Below are 26,865 nucleotides of genomic sequence, written 5' to 3'. Positions count from 1 at the left end.
GAATTTGTTTGGGAGTGAAGTGCTGCGAAGCTGAGAGACAATTTAAGAGGTGAACTTTTGCTGAGTGAGAGTTAATTTAGAAACTCTTCAATCCACGCTTCAAGAGAGAGACAGGTAATATGCTTTTCTAATGCCACCCTTGCCTTTGCAGACTTCTTAAGGTCATTGTAACCCAAATACAAGAGAGTTGCCATTCTTTAAAGGGTTCTGTAAATTTAAGTTTCTTTAGGTACCTCCCGCAGTTAGCAGATGCAGCCAAGCGAGAGCTTATGGGCTACCGCTAACCCCCAATGGTAAGAATTACATTCATCTAAAGGGCTCCAGGTTCGATCCCTGAACCTTTCGAGGTTCACACGCTTAGTAAAAGTGTGTCTTAATACGCCATCAAAACGACTTTGAAATTAATGCATCTGCATGGGTGATCCATGTTTTGTACCATAATGAAAAAATACAAAACTTTCCTTGAAATTTTATTTACATAAACATGCCCAAGTTTCACATTAAAAAGTTTTTGTTTACTAGAAAAAAATAAAAACATTGTAAGAGACACTTTGTCTTATAAAAGATTGAACCTGATCACAAAATATTTTGGCAAATAAACACTCAAGTCTGGTAAAACATGCTGGAAATAATTGAAGAAGAATTTGCAACACTGATAATACTTGTAATTTCAGATGAAGAAAATCTCTCCAGCTGTATACTGATACAGTCTCAACATCATGAGACTGAACTAGGAGAGTCTTCGTCATTTGAGAGACTATCACTTGTTTGTTCATTTAAAACTTGTTGATTGTTATTTGATGAAAAGTCTGTTGTTTCTCCTTCACCGTTCGTTTCCCGAGATGTCTTGTCCAGAATTACTGTATCTGGCCTCAGGGCATACATTTTTACTTCATACAAGCCACGTGGGAACTTTCGCTGTTTCTGCTCTTTTATTTTCTTGAGACCAGCCTGTTTGAATAGCGCAGACAGCACAGACGATGGACGAGTCACCGAGGAATCAACTTGGTCTACTTCTACTTTGCTGCCTGACGTGACGTTTTCTTTCACTACTATGATGCCATTTGGCTTTAGAGCTTCTCTGTAAAAATAAGAAGTTACATAGAAATCTAATGAGTTGAAAACTTCTTGTCTTAGATTAAGATTGTGGCAAGTTCCAGAATAAAAGTGACAACATTGTTCATGTAAACAACAAAAAGATTCAATTTTCCCTATCTAAAATAGATTACAAAAACTATGAATGAAAAATGTAGTTGAAAAACTTCAGGTGAACATGTTTTTTTCTTAAGTGTTCAGAATTATCACTGAGAAATAGTAAAGAAAAAGATGAAGGACAAATGTAAATGATCATCTACTTTTAGCTTAGATCCGATTTTACATGTTATTCACAGACACCGTTATTTCCAACCACATGGCATCAATATCATAATGTTATCCCCGAAAAATGTTATTTTACACACCTTGCTTGAGAAGCTGGGCAGAAATTTCTGAAGAGGGAGGCGGGGGAGGATCAGGCTTCTGTTATAAAATAGAATGATGATTATTCAATTTTGAAATCTTGTGGAATAGGGGGTATCGAAAAAAGCAAATGTTTTATGATGCTTTTGGGGTAGAGCGGAAAAGTTGCCTCTATACATAAGTAACTTCTGTTCAAAATTTCACCACCCTAGGATAATGTCTTCTGGCAAGGGACGTGAAATTTCAAAAATTTAGTAAAATCGGCATTTTTTTTTTTTAAATTTTTTTTCAAATTTCACAGCACTTTGCGGTAGTGTGCAAAAGTTGCACCTATGTATGGTTAATTACAGTGCAAAATTTGGCACCCACGGACAATATGTTCTGTTCTGGCAAGGAGCCTGAAATTACCCAAAAATCGACAAATACACTGTTTTTTTTCATTATTTAACTAACATTTATTAAACATAAACCAGAATTGTCATACACTCGCATACTATTAGATATAAGAATTAAGAAATAAGTATTCAAAATTAAAAGTACGAAAATGTGTGTTTTGTAGGTAATAATAATGTAAAATATGTGTCTTTAGGTTTTGTACTGTCTCTTGCACCTAAATTCAGGCATGGCCTTTCTCGATTTCAGAGTGCAGTGAACAAATCCATCCCGTTTTTTATGACCACACACTTTCTTTGAGGCCTCCGTAACCAATTTTACTGTTCTTTCCACAGCTTGTGTGTGGCATGGGAACTTTGTAAAAGTCCAGTCAATTGGTATTGGTTCTTTCAGCATACTTTTCAAATCTTCTGTAGTCACATCATTCAGTATTGGTGGTGGAGTTACTTTGCTGGACGACCAGTCAATTAGTTCGATATAGTCGTTTGCTTCGAAGTTTATTTTTGGAATATCGAACTTTCTAATCCCAACGTGTCCAACCGTCTCACATGATTCTCGTGCTTTTATGACTCTTCGAATGCCAAGAGCTCTGATATGTGTTCTCTTATCAGTCAGCATCGTGAGCAGAATGTTTTCTGGAGATGCGAAGTAAGCATTCCGAGAAATCACTGGGTCGATGACGTTGCGGTTAACTTGATCCAAGTATCTGGATGACTGAATGAAATGGTAAAGATGCCGAGCTCCATCCTTAATTGAATGATGGATTTTGATGCGGAACCAAGATGGCACATACACCCTGATAACGAACTCTACTATGGTACGTAAGTTATCTGATGGTTCCGTGGTGGAAACATAGTCTTAATATCCTGTTGGCTGTTGTCAACCAGCGGGACATGTTTAGGGGACCTGGATCGCGCTTAGCAAGACCTGGAGGACACATGCCTGAGCTAACGGCGAGAGCAATATCCCTCAGATACTTCTGGTCCTTACTCAAAGTGGATATATCATCTGATGGCAAGGTGCAGTTAACTGGCTCAAATGTTACCACTGGAAGCAGCTCACACGCCTTCAAAGATTTTCCAATGCAACCAGTGTAGGAATTGGGTCCGGAGGTGGGACCATCGAGGGACTCGAACAAGTGGCGGAGAGGCAATTCGTTGAAATGTAGTTGACAAACAGCCCATTGCACAGCTCTCCCGATTAATAATTAATAATCATTAATTAGTGGTTAATGATAATCTGGAAAATCTGCTGCTAACATAATTGTTAATAAATCATATTTATATCTAAAAGTATAATGAAAAAACAGTGTATTTGTCGATTTTTGGGTAATTTCAGGCTCCTTGCCAGAACAGAACATATTGTCCGTGGGGCGCCAAATTTTGCACTGTAATTAACCATACATAGGTGCAACTTTTGCACACTACCGCAAAGTGCTGTGAAATTTGAAAATTTTTTTCAAAAAACAAAAAAAAAAAAAATTGCCGATTTTACTAAATTTTTGAAATTTCACGTCCCTTGCCAGAACAGAAGACATTATCCTAGGGTGGTGAAATTTTGAACAGAAGTTACTTATGTATAGAGGCAACTTTTCCGCTCTACCCCAAAAGCATCAAAAAATTTGCTTTTTTCGTTCCCCCCTATTGTGGAACTAGTTCCTAAATTCCAGTGTTAGTTGCATGCTAATAAAGAACCGTTGTCACTAACATTAAGAGAATTACAGTTGAACCTGAGTTATATGTATGTCAATGTGAAAAGACAATAATACGTGTAACTGAGAATTACTTACAAATCAGATGTAGATACCACGTCATATCATTATAAAAATACTGTAATTGTATCCATTTTGAGGAACAAGATATTATACAGGTTATTTCTGTCAAAGTGGTAAATTAATGAATCTAAAAGTTTGATTCTTAAATACAGATAAGAAATCTGCATATCTTCCCTCTTATTGACTGCTGCATTTTATCGATTTACTACTCAATTTTAAAAATTCATCTAAAATATCATTTCTTTTACTAATGAGTGTGGTATAATAGATGCCTAAATCTGCAGATATTTCAGTTTTAGTTTTATGTGGATTAGCATCCACTTCCCGTATAAATCTTACTTTGTGGTCATGCATGTAACTTTCTGTTCTCCATGGCCGACCAGTAGCAATTGAAAATGTTAACTGAAAGAACTGCTGCTCTGCTTTTATTTTGGAACACTGGAAATGTCAGCTATCAGCATCTTTTCAAAGTGTATTCTTTTGTATCACAATTACGTACAAAAGAAAATGTGTCTCATGTTCTCAACAACTGCAGCAAATCTTTCTTCTCTGATGTCATACCACATACAGCCTCTCCTTGCCTCCTCTGTGACACCGCCACGCCACACTCATCTTTCTTGCAACTCGAGAATGATTGCTGCCATGCCCACCTATCCTGTTTCAAAGTTGAAACTCCCCTTGTATTCTTGTAAGGACAAGAAAGGTATACTTTTGTGACATTGTTGTAGCTTGGTTACGTACAAATCAACCATGTTTGATGAAAATTTGTACATATAATGCCAAATTACGTATAAATGCATCACGTACAAAGGTGGTTTAATAAACATGTTTCAAAATTATATTTTGCTGGACATACAGTAATTTACGTATAAAACAGAATTGAGTTATGTATAAAGTAGTCTCAACTGTATTAGAAAACAGTTCTCCACAAGTAAACTGTATCAAAGTTCTCCATAAATAAAACTTGTGTGAAATGGCAACACTTACCTTGTACACTGGGCCAGCATGTGTATCCCTACATGGAGGCATGCCGTGAATTTTTGACAGGAATATGATTCTGCCTTTTTTTTGGGGGGGGGGAATGCTGGATCATAGTGAGTTATGTCCCCCCCAAATCCTACTACAATATGTACCATGGACAAAATGCATTAGGAAGATTTGAAGCAATGTACATGTGTTGTAAGCATAATAATATAGAGCACATTCCAAATGATGGAACACATTTCTCAATTCAAGAACTCTCACATATAAAGTGTATAGTATCCGTCATATTCTTCTACTAATGTGTTGCATAGTGCAAGTCTAAGTTGTGTTTCAGAAAAAACTTTGGGTGATACAGCAGATCTTATCCCAGCTTCAAATTCAGAAGGTCAAAATTCATTAGTGCAGGAATGATAAAAAAAAGGTTGACATTTGTTGCACACCGTAATAAAAGCAGAATTGGATCAGATTATTGAAAAAAAATAATGCAATAATTTCAATCTGAAACAATATTTTGGGGTGGGTTGGAAAAGCCTTACTTGCATCCTCCCCTCTCACTGGAAAAATGCTGTATACAATCCTCCCTCTAGACTCTTCCTGATGGCATAGCAGTAATGGTGTCACCTTGTAATAAAGGGGTCCTGGGTTCAGTATCTGGTGGAGGCACATAGTGGTTTGGATCCCACTTCAAACTGTAGGTCCAGTCCAGCTAAGCCTATCTGTGCATAAGTGGACTTAAAAGTCAACAAAACCCTGCCTCTAGTCAGTGGTTCTCAACCTTCGTGCACCTGCAGCCTGTTAAATGCATTTTTTAAAAGTCGATGCCTTAATCCCAACAATTCAACTCGTAAATAGCCTTCTATTTTTTTAACTTTATACATTAATTAATATGTAATCCTGAAATTTGATACTAATAAATAAATTATGGCATAACCATAGAGAGTATTTGTTCAATTATGTCTAGGCTTGTTGACAAATATAAAATTTGTAAATTAGATGACTGACTGACTGGACCTAATGGATCATTTGATCGCTCACCACATGAAAGCATTTTCTGTTTTCACAGCCAAACTGAAACCAGAACAAAAGGCCATCTTTCCAGGTGGTTGGCAGCTATGGCTGCAAGTCGCTTTACCCTTCAGGCTCAAAATTGAGAAAAACAAAATTCAAATTTGGAGGCTACATGGATGACAGTCCTATCTCAACATCTTCGATTTCTCATTTTCTCACCAGCACTACTGTCTCGAACCTGAGAAAGTCCCAACTGTCAAATTTCAAATTTGGAGGCTGAAGGGGTGGCACTCACCTCTCAGTAGCTTTGATTTCTCACCATCACTGGCGATAAAGGATTTTCTCTTATTGCTGGTGAACTCTGAACGAAAGACCATCTTTCCATGTGGTTGCAAACTTGGGCTGCAAGTTGTAAACGGCAGGGGAATCTCTTACAGCCTGGTGTAATTGATGCCAGGGATTGGTACAGGGTTGCAGCCCTGAGAAACCATGGCAGTTGAGAAACTGTGCTCTAGGTCAATTGCAACAATGAGATGAATGACGAACTCATGAAACAGATGATTCGAGAAAGAGCATGACACATCCTACACACAACAGTGGGAAACTACACTTACCTGCATCTTTGGAAGAACCTTATGAAATCATCATCTGTCAGGTGACCTAATACCCACTGAGACCAGATGACATCATAATGGGACTGTTCAGGAAAAAATTCTTGTAATCCTAGGAACAACAAAAATTAATGTTTTAAAATAATATTAAAATATTAACTATGGGAATAATTTAGACTGATACAAAAATTCTGATGGATACTGATGTTCCACTGGTCCAATATAAAATTGCAAATGTTCCTTGAAGAAGAATGCTTCATTCACCTTCTTAATTAACATATGTAACCAGGTGATTAGAATGGGTTTGTCCTAGAAAAAAGTCTATGCTTATTTAGACATTACAAAGCAGTAGAATATGTATTAAAATCGCCCGACAAAAGTGAATTTTAACTTGTATTGTATATGCATACACTGTAGACATATATACAAAATATTTTTGGTTTGTTATCCTCAAGAGTTCCATTTCTTTCAAAATTCTGAATACAACATGCATGAATTTAGGTAAAAATAAAAAAAAAAATATTTGAATTTGGTAAGGGTACAAGGTAATTCCTAAATATTCTAGCATTTATAAATACTCAAAATTACTTCAACATTCGGCAGATGGGACTTTTATGCTGGAGACATGCTTTTCAAATGCACAGTGATGAACAGAAAATATTGTTGAAGGTAAACTACTTTGTGGTGGTTTTGTTTTTGAGGAAATACTATGCTCTTGTGGAAGGTGAAATGTTGTTTATTCTCCCTCCCAACAAGCATACTTGGAGATGGAAAAAAAATAAGAAATTTCACAATAATCTTTTCATTTGGCAAGTCAGTATGGCTGAAGAAAATCCAATCCCATTTGTATGAAGATGGAATGTCAAATGTAAGTTCCTGTGAAAGTCCTTGTCCTTCTGATTACAATAAATCAAACACCAACCTTTTACGACAAACAGTTCTCATTCTACAATCTTTTTTGTGCATATTCTCTTATCCGAGAAGCCTGCACTCTTAAATTCAAATCAATTTTTTATCTTTAATTTCCATAGGAACAACACAATTGAACATGCAGTACTACAACCATTTTAACCTACATTAATACTGCAGTCTAGACATGTAAGTGATCTGGTTTCATAATCTATCCCTGCCAACAGTACTGGGTTAAATATAGGATTACTACGTGCCAAGGTGAATGCTTTTTATCATTGATCGCAAGATGTTAATATTTAAATTGCACATTTCCTTGATTGTTTGTACCCATGTGAAATGAAGCTTTCCTGATTCTTGATCATTTAAATTATTTCTTGTACTTAAGGCGATCTCTTGCCCGGTGAAGGTCTGAGCATTTTCCATGTAAGCTTATGGGATTTTTTGGCTACTTTTGGGTCAATTTTATCTCGAGAACCAGTCAACAAAATATTTTAACTGAACACTGAGAAAGGATGTTTCTAGAGAACCACTGATAAATATTTTAATTTTCTGCATCAACGTCCCGAAAATTAATTCATTCATTTTACTCTTTTTTAACTTTTCTTGACAGGGCAACCCTGCAGAGATCCCAGTCGGCTCTTCACAAACCCTTGTTCATCACTAATGAGCCGGGAGGAGCGGAGAGAGACTCGAGGAGAGCTCACCAGATATTTTAGAGCTGCAGAAACTGGCTTCGGGTATAATATCCCGGGAGAAAAACTCTTTGAAGATAGAACTGGGTATTTTTGAAATTACAGAGAAGAAAGTGTTCAGGAATGTGAATAGAATCAGCACAGATTTACTCGTATATTCACTTAGTCTGGGGTATGAAATTTCTGGAAGAACCGGAATGGTGAGAGTATGCTGTAAAGCATTGCTGTTCTCAAGCAGGGGTTGAGGGTGGCATATTCCCCAGTATCTCAGACGTCAAGAAGAGAAATAAATTACATAATGTCCATTTCCAAAAAATATTTCGGCAATGGAATAAAATGTTGATATTCTGTGATGACAAAAAAAGTAAAATATCTGTCTTATCACTGGCGTACGCAGAGGGGGAGCTGAAGGGCTACAGCCCCTCCTGAAATTTTGAGAAAATCAAATAAACCATACGTTAAATAGTTCATGAATATCTTGAATAATGAATTTCTAACAATTGTCCAGATCAGCCTCCTCCCCTGCCCTTGGCCAATAGCACGTCCCCCCAGATCATGCCATAATTCCCATAAAGTATTTTATTACAACACTGTCCTATTACTGAAAGTCATTTTTTCTAGCTTTACTGAACAATTTACTTGATCTGCCCCTTCTCCAAAGTATTCTTCTTCATCTAGAGGATTAAATATGGTGCACCTAGTAGCAAAAGGGACTTGGAACCAATTATAGTGAATTAATTACTAATCAAATATGTTCCTCTCTGCCTCATCGCACACATTTCACCATGATGTCCTTTTTATACATATATTTTAGAAAAATATGTTGAATTTTCTGATATTGAAAGGAAAAATATCCCTCCCCAAGAATTTCGATGGCACGGACTGCATCATTATCCCCTCCCCCTTCCTGTTGGCACTCCTAGTCCAAATTGATGCTCCTTAAAATGCAAAAATCCGTACATCCTGGTTCTCAAATGAAACGGCTTATGGTGCGAAGTGAAATGATCAACCATTTTGAGTAATCCCTTATGTCCGTTGCATGTGCCCGGTGTGTGCATTTTGTGTAGCTATCATGAGGTATTGTTCTCTACTCTTCTGCTGGACATGTCAAGTAATATTTTTTACTTTCATTTCATGGTTGATTTGTTATTTTAAGTCCACTTTATGCACAGTAAGGCTAATTGGGACTGGACCTACAGTTTAAAGTGGGATCCGAACCACTTGTGCCTCCACCGGGTATCGAACCCGGGACCCCTTGGTTACAAGGCAACGACGCTACCACTGCGCCATCGGGGAGGCCTTTACTTTCATTTCTTTCATTTCATATTGTGGCTGATATCAGTGACAGATTTGAAGGGGGAGCTGGGAAATCTCCCCCTATCTACATTTTCTTCCCCCACCTCTACATTTTATTTAATTCCCAACCAAGGAAGGAATTTTCCCCTTCCATGTTTGCTGTATTTTTGTCCTTATTAATGAATGTTCATAGTTAATTTCACGGCCTCTCCGATGGCGCAGTGGTAGCATTGTTGTCTTGTAATCAAGGGGCCCTGAGTTAGATTCCCAGTGGAGGCACATAGTGGTTTGGATCCCATTTTAAACTGTAGGCCCAGTCCCGATTAGCCTTACTGCGCATAAAGTGGACTTAAAACACCAATTCAATCAATCAATCAATCCCCCCCGGGAGATCAATTCTAGCTTTGAGCCTTGATAAGTGGAAATAAATCGTCACATATGTTTAAGATAAGGGATTCTTGGCACACTCCTCGGACAAAATTGTGTCTACTGCCTTGCTTTCCGAAGGTAAAAATGTCCAAATGAGAAGATATGAAGCTGTGACATCCCCACCCCATTCTACATTTTCTTAAGTTCAAACGCTGCCTGGTAGAATATCCTGTTGGTGTCGCGAAAGTTCCGCTCAGCGAAATATCCCATCACACTTCCAAGAACCATTAATAATCCTCTCCCACCCTAAAAGAATCAAATATTCATATATTATATTTATTTAATATTTGATTCCATCACACTTTTTCCAGGCTGTGAACTGGCTAAATAATTGAAATATCTTTCAACTATTTAGGTGTATTTAAAATCTGTTTATAAAGACTTCGTCATTATTTTCTTGCAAGAAAATTTTGTCATATCATCGGTTTATCGAGTTTACTGCAGCTTTTGTAAGAACGATATCGCTCTGAGACACGATCTAATGTTGCCTGTTTCTTCGTACCTCTTTACTGTGTTCTCGATTCTTCGAGGCACGCTTCATTCAGGGCTCAACATGAATGTTCAGTGAGACTTAACACTTCACTGTCCCTACTTTTCATTGTCCCATGACGATTGCTCCTGGAGACATCGCCAAGTGGTAAGGCCGTTTGCTGTACGGACCCCACATTAAACTGTAAGCTGGCTATCCTTTCTGTGAGTAAACCGAAAAAAAAAAGGGTTATTTATACTTATAAAGTATGGTCCGTATCTACATTCATAATAGAAGAATCGGCAATAGTGTACTTTACATTAACAATAATAATACCACAACCAGCCCTGTTACGGGGCCACCACTGCTTTAGAAACATAATTCGCCCTTGCAGTAAGTTGACGCATATTCTCACATCACATCCCAACTTCATATTTTCGTGGGTTCGGAACACCACCAATTTCATTCCACCATTTCCAGTCTACAATTTAAAGCTACCCAGTTAGAAGTTCAAAAGACATGTTACTTTCTGTTCATCTTCTAAACCTGTTGTGTATTGTTGTAAAGCAACCACCATGTTCCAACCCTCTTTCTACAAGGTCCTTAGGCGACCTCAAGCACCTGCAGTGAGCTCACCAGCCGGCAACAGTGTTGCCCTATCAAGAAAAGTGAAAAAAATGTGAATAAAAATTAATTAATTAATTTTTGGGACGTTGATGCAGAAAATGAAAATATTAATCAGTGGTTCTCTAGAAACATCCTTTCGTGGTGTTCAGTTAATTTGAAAATTTTCTGTCAACTGGTTCTCGAGATAATCGTGACCAAAGTTACCCCCATAAGCTTACATGGAAAATGCTCAACTTTTCGCTGGAGTAGGAGATCACCTTTAAAAAATTACTTCCTTCTTTTACATTGCTTTCTAATTTATTACGAGCACTTGGAATCCATTCAAATTTTTCAGGTGAATGGCTATGTTGGTCTATATTACATGTTCTGCAAAAATCTGAACATTGCTTTCCTTTATTATTGTTCCAACTTCCTTTCTTTACAGTGCACTTGGTACCAACATTTAAGAAAATAAACGATAAAGACAGCAACACCTAGTGATAAATGATAAAAATATGATATATAAAAATAAAACAGAAGTTCTCACAACTGTGAGACAACAAATAATCTTAGTATTGATTTAGCAAATGGTAAGGTTGTTTATAAATTAAATTATGAATAATAATGTATTTTCCATTACAAGGCATGTGAGATTCTCTTGCATCATATAATGAAATTACTTACCTACAGGAAAAAATGTACCAATTTTCTTTGAGCTTTCTAGGTACGCTTTGGCTTCTTGAAGAAATGTTGGATTTTGCTCCACCAAATCCACACTATTAAAATATTTCTGCAAGAGGAGCTTTGTTACTCGTCCAATGCCTGCACCACAATCTAAAGCTTTATCTCTGTTTGGATGGTCTTTCATCTGGAGAGGGAGGAAATAAAGATGCAAGGAATACATAATCTCCACAAACACATATTTCAGCAAAAAATACACTACAGAAAAGAGAATTGTGAAACATAACATATCATAGTATCCAGTATCCCTAGAAATAGCAGTGATGGTAACTGGTTTATGTGTAATTTCCCTCTCACAATGTCAAAATTACCTTCTTAAGGAAAAATCTGCTTGCTTTCCCAGCATTGATTAATAATTAATATTATACAAATTGATTATAAAGATAGATTCAAAATTAAATACAAGCTAGCATCAGAAAATTTTAGCCACAATAAATTTCTAAAGTATGTTTCCAGAACTACTATTTTGTTATATCATCAGCACAGAAAATAAAAAGGATTACATAAAGACAGCACTTCAAGTCCCGTAGTCCTAGTTTACACTTATATCTACAACCAGATACTCAGTTGTTACACTATAAAAAGAAAGATTTTATCTTCAGATAAAACAACAGGGGAGCAAGAATGAAAGAATCATAGCCAAATGAAGAAATCAATACTGAAAAAATATGTTGATATGCAGATGAGTAATACACTGAGGGATAATGACTACTCTGTTCTCCCCTCCCCTCTTCGTAATTACCTTATCCAATTCTCAAACTTTTTTTTTTTGACAGTAGATATCTACTAGTACAAAACCAGTTATGGCAATAAAAGTGCGCCTAGGTAGTGTATGCACAATATATCAATTGATTGATTGATTTGCTTTATTTTACTTCGCCTCTTGTGCCACTTTTGGCTAATTTGTGAGGTGGGGATAATATGATGAAATTGATTAAGGGACACTCACGAACACCCATGCCCAGGCCAGGATTCGAACCTGGGACCCCTGGCATCGTAGTGTGATGTGTAAACCACTCCACTATGGGGGCCAGCGCACAATATGTCAAGTAGCACCCACACATTAAACTGAAGTAAAACAGTGTTGGGGTAAAGGGCTTGTATATGTAGAAGAAACAGGAACTACACTTACTACATAAGCGTGCACAGACCCTCTGATTTAAGGGGGCAAAATCCTTGATGAAAGTTCAGTCGAAGAAAGAAAAAACCTCATTCCATCTCACTGCTTTTTTGTATTGATGTGTACTAAACAACAGGGGCATATGTAGTGTGTGTCCGGACCCACCAAAACCACTCTATTAGAAGAATTCTATCTTCTGTGGCACAAAAGTCCTCTATTCCCTCTCCTCTTTTATTTTCCTTCTCTGTGGTTCAGACTAATGTACATATAAACATGATTTCGTACAGCAGATTCAAAACAACTACACATAATTTATTCTAGAGATGTGCCAAAGCCGATTACTGATGTGTGAATATCAGCATCGGCAAACATCTGATATTTAAATTGGTACCAATAATACTAGAGTTTTACCTTCTAATAAGTTTTATATTTTAATTTTGTAAGATTTATTGAAAATTAGGTTACGAGTCCTCATCACTGTGGAGTTTTTGTGATAACATTATTGCAAACTCTCATTAAGAGGATCAACCTACCTCAAAATATGAAAGAGAACAGTACATTGCTGAACCAACATGTGAATCCACATGACCAGGATCTGCTGTTGTATTGGAAATTCAAAAATGAGTATCCAAACCGCAAGCAAGTGGAGAAAACACTTCGGCATACCTGCTGCATCAGTATTCAGTGAACGAGTGTTTTAGTGTTGCTGGACAGATTTGCGATAAGAGAAGAAGTAGGTTACTTCCAGAAGTGTTTCAAAAACTCGTGTTACTGAAGTTGAATCTGCCAGCATTAAATTTACAATATTTTGAACAATAATTCATTTTGCATTTCAAAGAACTGCTTGTTTACTAACGTTAAATCTCTGAGAATATATATGTATGTACGTATATGTAATATGCAATAGAAATGTACATAACAAATTAATTTTTTTCATGCTGATAATAACATTCCGTTTCTGTTGAATAATCTTATGTATCGGGATCGGTTCCAAAAATTATTGGTGAGTACATCGGCTTCAGCTTCATCACATCACTAATTTATTCATTTCCAATGTGTGACCAATTTATTCTGTGACCATATGATGTAAAACAACTAGGATAACAAATAAAATGTGTGAGAGAACAAAGTGAAATAGTCCAATTACATAGCAAATAAACCTGCTTGGAACTTTCGTCGGCTTTAAAAAATACTTTAATTTTTAAAAAGAATAATATTGTTTAATAATGGTAATAAGATTTGTATACACTAAATTTCTAAGTGAGATTATTAGGAGGGGCAACTGCCACCCTTTGCACATGCCTATGACTTACTACTAAATCAACTTAGTAAGCAAATTTGACAATCTGATTACAGGGAACCTAATCTCTATCTATCTTTTTAGTGGTGTTACATATACCAAATAATAAATTCATCACTGGTCAATTGTCTGTTATGTACCATGGTCACACAATTATTTTAAACAAAAGTGACAGGCATAAACTAAAGAAAAGTGCCTACCATGAACAAGCTTTTCAGGAATACCTCCGAGCCTTGCACATCAGTGTGTGAAATGAATCCAAATCCTCCTAGCATACCATCAACGGTGGCAGGAATACCAGACCAATACTGTGCAGCATCAGAATAAAATGAATCGCTATTTGCAATGTCTCTTTCTTCATGTTCACTTATATCTAATTCCACTCTGAAAAATAAGTTGTTTTTTAAATTTTTTAAAACAATACTAATTCAACAATTATTCAAGAACAATTCTAGCACTGAAATAATAAATACTATTTTCATTCAGACAAAGGGAAGTATCATTTGGAAAGGCTTAAAGTTGTTTAGAATTGTATATTCTTTCTAATGCACCTCCTGTGTTCTGGAAATGAAACAGATGATATTTTATTTTTCTTGCTTGGGTTGTAACTTTCTCCCATATTGAGGCACATTCAGTGGAGTAGCACAGTTTTCTGGGGGGCCCCTGCAACTAAAACATTGTGGGCCCTTTAGTAAAAAATATTGAATATACTATAACTATATTCTTAGTAGGATTCTTTCTTAGTAGAGGAGGGGGCTTTCTTCATGCAGCCAAATTTTGTATTTTTTGCTTGATAGTGTTTTTTTTTAAAACAATTAGGTTACATACACAGATATTGAAAGAAATACTCTTTTGGGGAATTGTTTCAAGGATAGTAAACATTTGTCTTCTCCACTTTGAGTTGGGTGGTGCTTCAGTCCCAAAAACTTCAGTCCTCTTGGCTGCAGAAAATTAAACTACCTTGTCACACTACAGGTAAAAATCGAAAATTATCTGTAACACATAACAGGTGTGGACTGTGGGGGAAATGTCTCAGTTCTTATTTGAATATGAATAGGCTAGGCCCCCTTTGAAAATATTTGGTGGGAAATTACATTTTAAATACCACACATGAAATTGATTTTAGTGGTTAAAGTTCATGAATTACCAAGTTTTATTGTGTGGCAATAAAAACAGACTGTCCGAGCAACTGAACCTTACTAGATTCATAACTGCAGACAATTTATACTCTAAAAGCTTCCGACAAATGGTATATCTATAAAAATGTGAGATGAGGGCTTTATCTTCCAATTTGAGAGCAAGTAAATTAATACGGCATTTCTGCCAGGGCCCTTCCGATTATGTCTATTTCGTAATTTTTTCTTTTTTTTTTAAATAACTGACACTATAAATAATTCATTCTGCTGGTCATCACATGCTCTTAAATTTTAAGAGCATGAATTGTGTGTATATCTGCATGTAAATAAGAAGGAATTAATGGAAATATTAAGGCAAATGTACTGAAATCTTCCAAACCTAAGCAATTTGACCAGATAATAACATTTCATTAAAAACAACAAAGTAAAGCAACGCATAAAAAATGCTAGTTATAATTTTGCATACCTGCAAATAAATAAATAAATAAATAAATGACTTCTCCAATAGACACAAGAATAGATGAGGTAAAAAATGCAGAATGACACATCACACTAAATGTTTCAAAAGATGGTAGTACTAGTACATTACATAAGCAACAGCCAAGAAATTATCATCCCACGTAAAACATGTATATGGGAGAAAAGTTATTCTCCAGGAAGATGATAAGTTTCATCAAACCTCGGTAATGTGCATGACATGCAGATGTGGCACATGCCAGAGGTGCCCACATGTGAGTTTGCGGATGGAGGTTTGCCCACCCAACTTTTTTTTGGAGGGGTGATTTTTTACCATTGTTTTTTTTTTTTTTTGTAATGGAAATTTTGACTCAATAAACAATATAGCACTGGACAGAAGTTAAACTTCGTTAACATTTAAGAATCACTTCACATGCTGCTAATGGACGGATATTATTTAGGGTTGGGGGGGGGGACAATATCCAGCTCTTACATATTAAGTCTTAAATTTACAATACCGGACCATTCTGTAATTTATATGCTACGTCTTATACTCACAAAATAATTAGTCGTGATGATTTATCTCAAGTTAACATGTTGGGGTGAGGTGAAAAAATTGTTCATTAATGTGTAGAAGTTGTAAAATAAGCTTTTCAATTCTCGCAATGGTTCTCAGTATACAAGTATGGTAGCCATATTTGTTGATATGAACAATTGACGGTGTTTGTAATTAGTTATGATGTCTACAGCATTGCCACACTGTTGATTTCATACTTGGAGAGAATGTATCGTGTAAGAATGGCGGAAGAGAACAGTAAAAATGTTGTTAATGTTGTACATATTGTTAGGTGGAGTGTGCAGGAGGATGGCCGTGGGCTAATTAATAAACTTATGGATTTCGGTATATTGCCCCTAGAAGGTACTTACATGTGACAGTGACAATCACGATGTAGAAAATGTGGAGTGTGGACTGATTTGATTACAGGTAAGTTTGGCAATAGTACATCGATCGTAAAATTGCAGGATACGAAAATGGCATCTTCGATGATGAACGTTTGCCATTAAAGTGCTACGAAAATAAGTTTTTTATCGGTTCGTAATCACAATTAGCGCAAAACCATTCATGGATAGCCCCACTGACCATTCTTGGTAAGGTTATGTTAAGTTAGGTTAGGCAAGGCAAACATAGTTAAAATTTGGGGTCGAAAAATCATGGACGGGTAGCCCCACAAACCATTGACGGATAACCCCATGAACCATTCAGTAAGGTTAGGTTAGGATAGGCAAACATAGTTAAAATTTGGGGTCGTAGTAATATCAGGAATGTATATTTCGTTTTTTAAGTATTGGAAACACAAAATCTTCCAGTAAATAATGAGCACTCAATTTCACTTATTTTGCAATTTCTACACGTGACCCCCAAATTTTAACTTCAAATTTGTGATTAGGCGGCCTCAATTAGTGAGTATGCGAAGTATTACAAAAAAAGGGAGGGGTCCTGTATTGTAAATTCGCTCCTTCATTAACTGTGGAAGCACCGAGCAGAAAGATTTGGTAAATAAATGTGTATATTTTATCTTCTGTTTTGCATGCTCATGAGGTGTTGTTCTTTTTAGTCGCTTTACTTGGCGTAGGGACATTGCCGAAAAATGGTTAGCAACACTGTCGGCTACCAGACGTAGTGAGCCTACGCTATGTTCACTTCTGTTTGCATTTATCAGTACGCATGTTGTTTATACTGTGTTATTGAGTTCTAGTGCTAGTGCTTTATTGTGTGTTAATTGTTATTCATTCATTAGTTACGCCGCTAAACAAATATAGTATTGAACAAAGCATTTTTATGTACGATAATTACGTGTATTACTTGCAGAAAAGTTGTCAGGCAATTACGAGAGACAGGATCTCTTGAACCTAAGAAACGTTTTGTATTGCTGTTGAAGGAGGTCATTTTCAACATATCTTATAACACAGGTAGTTATTGATCATCATTATTATTACTTTTAAATATCATTTTACGCTTTCGGTTTGCTTTATGCACCGAGATGCTGTCTTCCCTTTCTGTAGTGATGTCTAATATAAGATTAGATGTCAGAAATATTTGTATTTGGGAGGACACCTTTTCCAGCATCCTTGCGACAAGGTACGTGCTTATTTCAGTTGTAATGGTAACTGTAATTGTGAAAAGTGGAAACATTACAAAGCAAGCGGTTTCTGTTACGGACTTCCTGCAAGTCAATTTGCCGGGAACTGTTGCATGAAAAATTTTGGTTAGCCGTCCAATCCCAAGACTAGTAGAGGAGAAGGCTGGGGCCATACTTGATCACGTGGTCCTTGACGTCACGGGCGGACAGATCGCTCTACGCTCCGGTTTCGCAGCCGAATAAAAGCAGTAATTATGAACAAAAAAGAGCCGCAATTATGCCCAGAAGCTAATTGGGAGTGAGTACACAGACTTACTTAGGATCCAACATAACGTATGTCCTTACAGTTGGATTACACAGCCATTTACGCACACATTTTATCAGTAGTTTATATGTCGTCACATTCCTCTGTGAAACATTAGGTTTCATGTAAAATTGGGGTTAATACACCTAGTAATGTGTTTTGTTAGGGCAGAAAGAAAAATATATGTTGAATGCGTAAAATAATTTTGTTAAATATAGAAAGGCAGAAAGCCAAAATTATGGATAAGTTGAATATGTAAAAGAAAACAACCTCATCTATTGTTCTCTTTTAGGAGTGAGAGAGGAGTTGTTTCCATTTAACTTCTTCAAATTTGGTAACTTTGCTTCGACTATTGATATTTATTTCATTATTAATTTTCCTTATTCAGATTACAATTCTGAGTCTTATGAATCTTTGAACTACACAGGGAGGAATGTGAGGAAGTTCTGTGTGTATTATGCCACAAACACTTTAAACAACTTTTGACTGAACGAAAACTTGAGACATAGAACTGAAGAAAGTCTAGCCTCACTTTATATACGTATATATATAATCAGTGGGATGTCGAACAGGGGTGCCCACAGGTGGGTATGTGAAAGCTGGTTGAGTCCACTTAACTTGGCGGAGGGGGCGGGGTTATTGTGATGAAAATTTGACTGAATAAATAATAGAACAATGGAGGACGGAAGTTGAACTACGTTGTCATTTAAGCATCACTCTTATATAAATAGCAAGTTGTGTATTTCCAAAGGAATTATAACAGTTACTATGTATTATTAGTGTTGTTAACGAGACTAGACACGAGAAGAGATGGAATTTTCACACGACGAGACATACCAGTGTCGTCTCTCGGCAACACGGTATCTACTATTTGAGGTGCACAATATCCAGCCAGATATTACATATTAAACCTTAAATTTTTATCGTGAATTCTGATGTGGAATTACCCTTGGTTGGGGAAGTTTCCAACGCTATAGTAAGGAAATTAAGCACAAGGATGGGAGATAGCTAAGTGTTGAGTAGGTATTAATTACTGTTTTATTCTTAGACTGTTGTGGGAATTTTGGTATGGCGATATGAGAATTAAATTATTTGGAGGAGGTCGAGATTCAACTCTTCAATACCAACAGTGAACCTAAAATTGACATAGGAATTTTGGTGGGGGACTGGATATTAAATTGGGAGGGGTATGCTTGCAGTATTTCTTACTATACTCGTGAGAGCCTATATTAAAAAAATTACAATATTATTATTTTTTATTCTAATAATTGAAACCCAATTGAAGTGTATGGTAACCTTACGATGTGTAATGAGACTATTGGTATCGCAATCCACTAACAAGTCTCGTTAGATGTGATGTGTTCAGTTATATATTGTCACCCGCTGTTTTTATTTTTTCATCGGAGATCACGACACGTTGCAACACCTCACTGAAGGCATTGTAAACTGCAACACCTCACAACTCACCAGGGTGCGAGATCATTGAAAACTGCCCCACAAACATATGGTGAATTATACGATGTACATATTTGTAATGTTATTAAAAGTAAAAATAAATTACTCAATTAAAATAATTATTATGATTATTAATTAAAAATTAATTTGTTACTTTCATACATATCAGATAGTGTAAAGCAGCTAAATAATTCCATTACTAACCGGTTAAAGATCTTAATAAATTATGACATAGTTGAAGTGGTTTTATTATGTGTAAGTTTTTGTTTAGTGTGTGCTCTATGTTAATATAAATCAATTAGATTTCATAGTTATTATTGTTTTGCATTCTTGTTTTACTTTTACTGTGCATATTGATGTAGATTTGTTAATCATCTCTTGAGAAAAAGCATTCAACACTCTGTTTTACTCTCACATGCTATGGAATGCATTTCAAATAATTCACAATTAGATGTAATATACTTTGATCTGGCCAAAGCCTTTGATACTGTTAGTCATCGTCTTCTGATTCACAAATTATGCAATAGATTCAATATTCATGGCAAATTTCTCACCCTTCTCACAGACTACCTTAGCGATCGCCAACAACGTGTTGTTCTTCCTGGAACTGTTTCTAACTTTCTTCCTGTCCTCTCTGGAGTTCCACAGGGTAGTGTTCTAGGACCTCTCTTGTTCATATTATTCGTCGATGACCTTGCCGACCATCTCACAGCTCCCTCTAGCAATTACCTTCTTTTCGCAGATGACTGTAAAATTTTCAGGGAAATCTCCACTTCCGACGATACTCATCTTCTTCAGAATGACATAGCAACATTTACTTCCTGGTGCCTGACATGGGGCCTTACATTACATCCTGACAAGTGTACTACTCTCACTATCTCTCTCAAGAAGAATCTGTTAAAGTCATCTTACTCCATCTCTGGCAATAACATCAAAGCAGTATCCTCTCACAAAGACCTAGGCATTGTTTTCGACCAAAAGCTCACATTTGAGGAACATATTTTATGCACCACAAAAAATGCCATGCGTCTCTTAGGTTTACTCTACCGTTTCACTGAAATTAGTGACATCTCAGCCCTCACTTTGTACTTCAAATCATTCATCTCCCCAATAATAGAATACTGCTCTCCCGTCTGGTCCATGGCATGTCCCACTCACCTCTCCAGATTCGATTCAGTCTTTAACTTCTTCCTAGCTATAGTCCGTCACAGGGTTCCCTCATTACGCAATTTTTCATCTCCGCATCTCTTGTCTTTTCTAAACTTACAAACTGCTTATCAGCGACGTTTGCAGAATGATTTCAGTTACTTATACAAAATTGTGAATGGCAAAATCCGCTGCAACACACTCCTTGAGGAATTCCACTTTAGAGTACCTATGCGCACAACTCGCAATACAAGGTTATTTTATACTAAAAAACCTAGACTAGAAATTCAAAAAAGATCTCTCTTTTATAGACTTGCAGCACAATACAATGATCTCCCCTCAAGTATTGATATATTTTCCTCCGAGTTTGCCTTTCGGTCTTCTATCAGAAGAAATACTTGTAATTAATATCACATAGTGCCATCTCTTACTTATTTTTTGTTCATTTGCTATTCACTTTTATGTTGTTTTGTTACTTTTAATTATTTCTTATTTATTTTTATTTATTTATTTTATTTTATTTTTTTATTTTTATGCTCATTATAATTATTGCTTTCTCATTGTTGACAATTTCAGTGTAAAATGGCCACCTGTGCTGTATCTGAAATTTTCTCAAATAAATAAATAAATAAATAAATAAATAAACAACCACACTAATTTGTGTGTGTTTTTGATATTATTCTTATTAAAGTATAATTGAAATTAAAAGTAATTGCTTATCTTTTCATTGACATAACAAAACTCTTTCGCCCGGGAAATTTTTGGTGGGAGGATTTTTGAGGCCAAGATTGTTGGGGGGGGGGGAATCCTGCTCGTCCCCTCCAGGGTTTCGCACCCTGAACCCAACAATCCAGAAATACAAGAAAAAAGGAGCGAAAAGAACAAAACAGATCAGCCTTTCCACGTCTCTTTCCGTATGGGTTAAAAGACTCAGCTGGGTTTTTGTCCGCCCATGACATCACACCCGCGGCAGTCGCAAAAAGAGGCATGTCTGACCCCAGCCTTTCCTTCTAGTAGTCTTGGTCCAATCCCCCTTGTTTGCCAAAAAGCAGGGACGTTGTTAAGGAAAGACAGGGGGCACTGGCTTCCCTAAACGTCCATATGGCCCCAGCAAATTCTTCTGTGTAATGCTGGAAATTTTACTTTGATGATGAATCAGGGTGTCTTACCAAAATAACAAATCCAAAATTTTTGACCTTTTCATGACTATTTCTTGACCTTTCTTTCCTATTTCTTGGCCTTTTTTTCTTTTTCCTGCATTCATTTAATTGCCCCTTACTTAGGGGTAGTTGCAAAATTAAGAAAATTGATATTTTTATTCAATAAAAAAAAAAATGTACCACAAGGCTGATTAAGATTAAAACTGAAGCTGTACTTTAACAAGAGATTTAGATGCTTTTATTATAGATCCACCAAGCTTTCTGAAACCTCGGAAAATATGCGAACTAACCGGCCTCCCCCACCCCCTTCTTTCACCCCCGGTGTTTTCTCTGGCGCTGGTCAGGCAAGGACCTTCCCACTTCCGCTGACACAGTGTTGCTAATTTTACTCTCTTCAAGAATTCGAGGAGTGTTGTTGATGTGCGTAGATGTGTTTTTGAGTAGGCTAAGTGTAAAGTGTCGAAAGTTGTGCACAGCAGTGAGCGAAATTTGCTACTATGAATCATCGAGAAGGGTGGAATTATCCTCGCGATCAATCCCTAAAGAGAGCAGTATATTTAACGGGTGCTACGACGCCAAGGGTCCCGGGTTCGAATCCCAGTCGGGCTTGGTTGTTTGTGAATGTCCTTTCATCATTTCATCACTCATCCCCATCTTCGCAAATTAGCCAAGAGGCACAAAAAGTGAAGTAAAATAAACTAAATCAAATCAAATCAAAATATCTAACGGGACGGTTGGAGTCATTCATTAAAAAACTGAAAAGAGAGAAAAAAGATTTACAAACCCATAACGAGAAATTGTCCATGAAATGTACGTAGTGAAAAGAGAAGTTCCTACAATATTGAAACTTTTAGCTATTGCTAAGGAATAAATTAATTATCAGGGGGGGGGGGGCGAGAAACATTACGGAAAATTATGAAACAAATCGGCTTTAAATTTAAAAAATATAGAAACTCTCGCTTAGCTCTGGTTGAACGAAGCAACATTGTGGTTTGGAGAGCAAGATATCTTCGTGCGATCAACAGATTCCGCAACGAAGGGAGGCCTGTTGTTTACATTGATGAAACTTGGATTCATGCTTTTTTCTTTTTCTTTTTACATATTTTTTTTTTATAGTTTACATAATTTAGAATATTAATCTTATGTGTTTAAATTGTTGATATCCTTCTGCGAGACAGCAGGCGTTTTTAACTTTAGTCTCCCCCTCCCTCCTCTCTCTTATGCTATGTTATTTGAATTACCACGTCTAGAAATGAAACTTAATATTCGGCCTGCATATTTGTTTACTTGCAAACCTTTCACGGCACACGCCCACTTCTAGATTTGGCAACACAGGGGGAAAACACGTGTTTCTGCCATCCCTTCCCTTGCCCCAGAGTTCCCGAGCTCCCCTCCTAAACATTCGACACTAGCGCCACTTGTTTCTGGCCAGGGTTTCAAATAAGTTGGTGGATCTATATTAAGTAATTAAAAAATTAATGCTTCAGACTTCATTCTGGTTGGGGAATGGCCACATTACTTTATTTACAAAACTTCAAGCTTACAAGAATGTTATTCTTAAGAAACAAAGTGAACAAATCATAACTACAGTTCAAAACAATTTTAGATTTCCAAATATGAAATTTTATCAAATCTCAGTACAAGTATATAACAATGTAAGTTCACTATACAGTAAAAACATAGGAAATATGCTTGACCAAAAACCATAATTACTTGACTTTTTCATGGCATTCTTGACTGGTAGACACCCTGTGAATAGTGCAAAATAGCTCTTCAGTAAATTTTGATTAGTTTGAAATACTGCTCTTGAATTTTCCTCCTACATGAACTTCAAGCAAGGCATTTCTTTCTACTAATTTTATAGATTCTTGCTCGTTACAGAAATAGATGCATTAGCAGAAACTGCCCTTAATGTTTTTATGGCCCATCCTGCTCAGGGAAGTCGGAGGCTTTTTGAAAATACACTTTGCCTTCCCAGCCACCAGTAAGTGGCAAACAGCTGTCCATATTCTTTTGAGATTGCAATCATCCCTTCCAAGGATATTTGAAAAAGACTGTTATTCATGTCTCAGTTTATACGGATTATGGATATTGTCATATTGTAGGTGCAGAAATACAGATTTAAGGAGTGGGGCCCATTAACGTCGCACTGACACCATAGCTGCCAAAAACGGCACAAACAGGGCTACGGGTGGAATTATTTTATGGTTCATCAAGGATATCCTCATGCTTTTACAGTAGCAAGAGACGACACTTGTGACAATGGTCAGGCAAACCAGACATCAAATTCATTGTCCTTTTTCATGCACTGAACCGGGCTGATGAGGAAGATGCCACCTGGCAGGTCTTTCAGATTTGCTATTAGGATTGAGTTTTGTTGCTTCGACTAAGAGTAATGTTCCATGCATTTTCCAAACTCCATCCGCTATTTACCTTACTCTGGACAATTGTTGACTGTCAGCTAGCGTGAAGCAAGGTGACGAGAGCAATTTGAGGTTATATATCTTCTGCAAATGCGAGAAGGTAGAATCATGGAGTGTATGTGACTTCGTACATCACGAGTGTGAAGCTGCCATCTCCCGAAACTACTCTACTCGCCACGTCACTACTAATAGAATCATCCACAACTTCACAAAGAAACCGTCAATGGTTTCATCTCCTCCATTTGTAAGGCAAGTTCTTAAAATATTATGTATTGTGCTTGAAGGTAGTCTCTTTCTACACCATGAATCATCAATTTTCTTTTTCTGTTATCCATGATATTGTAATTTATTATTTTCCCCCAAGCATACAGCACCGTGCCATGAAGGCATAATTAGGGGATGTGGGGGGTAGGGCACATTCTCGATCTCGCCTATTCTGGAGGGGATGTGATCAGCACCACTCTCCAGCCACTTTTACCCCCTTCCCCCAGGTACCCATTGATTTGAGGCTGGGTGATCCACAGAGCAGCTTTATGTGGGGACAAGGCTGCAAAAAATCGGACCTGGGATCACCTATCCGGGTCTCCCGCATGACAGTCATACACCCTACCAACTGGGCCACGCGTGCTATGAAGTTAGAGCCAGGTTCAAAATGAAGTTTCAGCCAGATGAGCCACGTAATTCACTTTTGACAGTTAATTGAATAGATCACTCTTGCAACAGTACAAATGCTGCTTCGTCAACAGGTAAATGCACCGTCCAACAAATCAAGCGTCACAATGACAGAATTGTACAAATTTTACTTCGAAATTATTCCCCATCCAACCTATTCACCGGAATTGGCCCGCATGATTTATTTCTGCAGCTGCAGCTTTTTAATGATGTTGTTACATTAGAAATACTACTGTATTGTCTATTCCCTGTGCTGTAATAATTTTCTCAATACACTACACAATAACGCATTGGAAATAACCCAACACAACTGAAAAATAAGTAATGTAAAATGCAGAATTCTAACTTGTTACAGAAACTGAATATTGCACTTGAGATAAAAATCAGAAAATTTTGATAATGAATTGCTAAAATAGCAGAATTTGCTCCTGAAGGCACCCAAATTATGTTCGCACTATCTATGGCTTTATGTACATATGAAACAATAATTATAATTGAATCAGCCACATGAACAAACCAATTTTGGAGAAGACAAGTACAGAACGAATATTTAGTGTGCCCAGTTAAAATTTTCGGTAACAGTTTCAACTAGTCAAAACTGATTTCTTCATTTCTACACAAGAAACTACTTACGCGAATCACTTTCTGTAGCATTGTTGAAGTTCCCGAACGTATTTTCATTACTAGTTTCATCTAGTCAAAACACCTATAACTCATTTATTTCGTCCTTTCTAATATTGCTACTTACTTATTGTGCATTGCGGAACATTCTGTAAGGTGTAATTATGAATTTCTCACGAAGATAACTTCAAATTTTTCATGTTACGAGTAATTATTGTTGTTACTTTTTTTTCGCTTGCGTGACACACAATATGGTGCGAGTGTTCGTTTCATCTTTTTAGGCAAGCATGACGTGCGATGATCCAGAATGCTCGTGCCATATTGTGTGTCACGCAAGCGAAAAAAAGGAATAACAATAATTACTCGTAACATGAAAAATTGAAGTTATCTTCGTGAGAAATTCATAATTACACCTTATAGAATGTTCTGCAATGCACAATAAGTAAGTAGCAATGTTAAAAAGGACGGAATAAATGAGTTATAGGTGTTTTGACTAGATGAAACTAGTAATAATTTTTCTATCTTACCATTAAGTTGTGGACTTTTTAAAATTTATTCCTCATCTACAAATACTGTTCATACATAATTTATTTTCTGACATTTCAAATTAAGTATCTCACCAATCAATGTGCTAGCTTTGCGAGTGTCGAAAATTTAAAACATTTTAAGATATCTGTCGACCAATTGACAGGCTATCTCAGTTCTTATGTATTTATGAAAATAATTTTGGGGGTGAATTATGATGAACGAACTTGGAACGGATTGTGTCCATGGTTGGGGGGGGGGGGGGGAAGGATGGGCACCCCTGGCACATGCACAGTTCAGTATTAAGACATATATCACATGCCAGTATTAGAATCCAGTAATTGAAAGCTGGCTAAGGCAACATCATCTCATTGGTCTAATCCACCCTATTCTACACCTACACGCTTCATGCTAATCCAAAGCATATTTCATACTACACAACTGCGACAAAGTGTGTTGCAAGCTGTGGGGACTACAAAGAGACGAATTTCTTGCATCTTTGTCCGTCAGTTGGTATCGTTCCGTATTAATCCCTGCCAACTAACGATTGTGTAAAAGACGCAAATTATTATGGGTACTTCAAGTAAAAAATATACTTACTGTGTAACAGCAGAGTTTTCACTCATGGAACTCATTTTTCAGAAACTTCAAATTGAGATCCTCTTTCATCCAAATGTGTCCTAAACCTCGTACAGAAAAGTAATACTACGTTGCGGAGACAAATCGAATCACTGAACTCGTGTGGCTAACTTGTTAAGACTTTTACACAACACAATTGGATTTTAAAATTATTGTCTTGGTGAAAATTCAAAAACCACCCGAACACATTCGTCCAATCAAACACACGTGTGCGAGACAGTGGATTCTTTTCAAAATATGGATACAATTAATCTCATACAAGGTACTAATGCAATTACTTCTCACAATCAAACCAACCATAAATTATGTATCACTATAATGAGTGTGAAATTGAAATAAATATTATTTTGCCTTTTGTTTTGTTCACAGCATTTGTTGTTGTTTTGTTATAAGA

At 36.7% G+C, this 26,865-nt stretch overlaps 1 protein-coding gene across 1 annotated transcript; it reads right to left on the bottom strand.

Annotated features, from left to right (window-relative positions):
• Positions 1-465: 465 nt before the first annotated feature.
• On the bottom strand, positions 466-26,865 carry Ntmt (N-terminal methyltransferase). Its single transcript, XM_083123696.1, has 5 exons — positions 26,433-26,865; positions 13,994-14,177; positions 11,317-11,500; positions 6,232-6,340; positions 466-1,081 (listed from the first exon to the last, which is right to left on the bottom strand). The coding sequence occupies exons 1-5, from the start codon at positions 26,465-26,467 to the stop codon at positions 718-720; spliced, it is 876 nt and encodes a 291-aa protein (XP_082979822.1). The 5' UTR covers positions 26,468-26,865; the 3' UTR covers positions 466-717.

This window comes from Lepisma saccharinum, chromosome 1, assembly GCF_977018435.1.
Source record: "Lepisma saccharinum chromosome 1, izLepSacc3.1, whole genome shotgun sequence".
NCBI lineage: Eukaryota > Metazoa > Arthropoda > Insecta > Zygentoma > Lepismatidae > Lepisma > Lepisma saccharinum.
This window is presented reverse-complemented; position numbering and strand designations above follow the sequence as displayed.

What these genes read in the sequence shown, in the direction of transcription:
- Ntmt (XM_083123696.1), bottom strand. Translation starts at nt 26,467, where the DNA reads ATGAGTTCCATGAGTGAAAACTCTGCTGTTACACA. An exon ending in TCCTGAAAAGCTTGTTCATG is followed by an intron (nt 11,501 to 13,993) that starts GTAGGCACTTTT and finishes CTCCCTCTCCAG; the next exon opens with ATGAAAGACCATCCAAACAG. An exon ending in TGGTACATTTTTTCCTGTAG is followed by an intron (nt 6,341 to 11,316) that starts GTAAGTAATTTC and finishes TGTTGTTCCTAG; the next exon opens with GATTACAAGAATTTTTTCCT.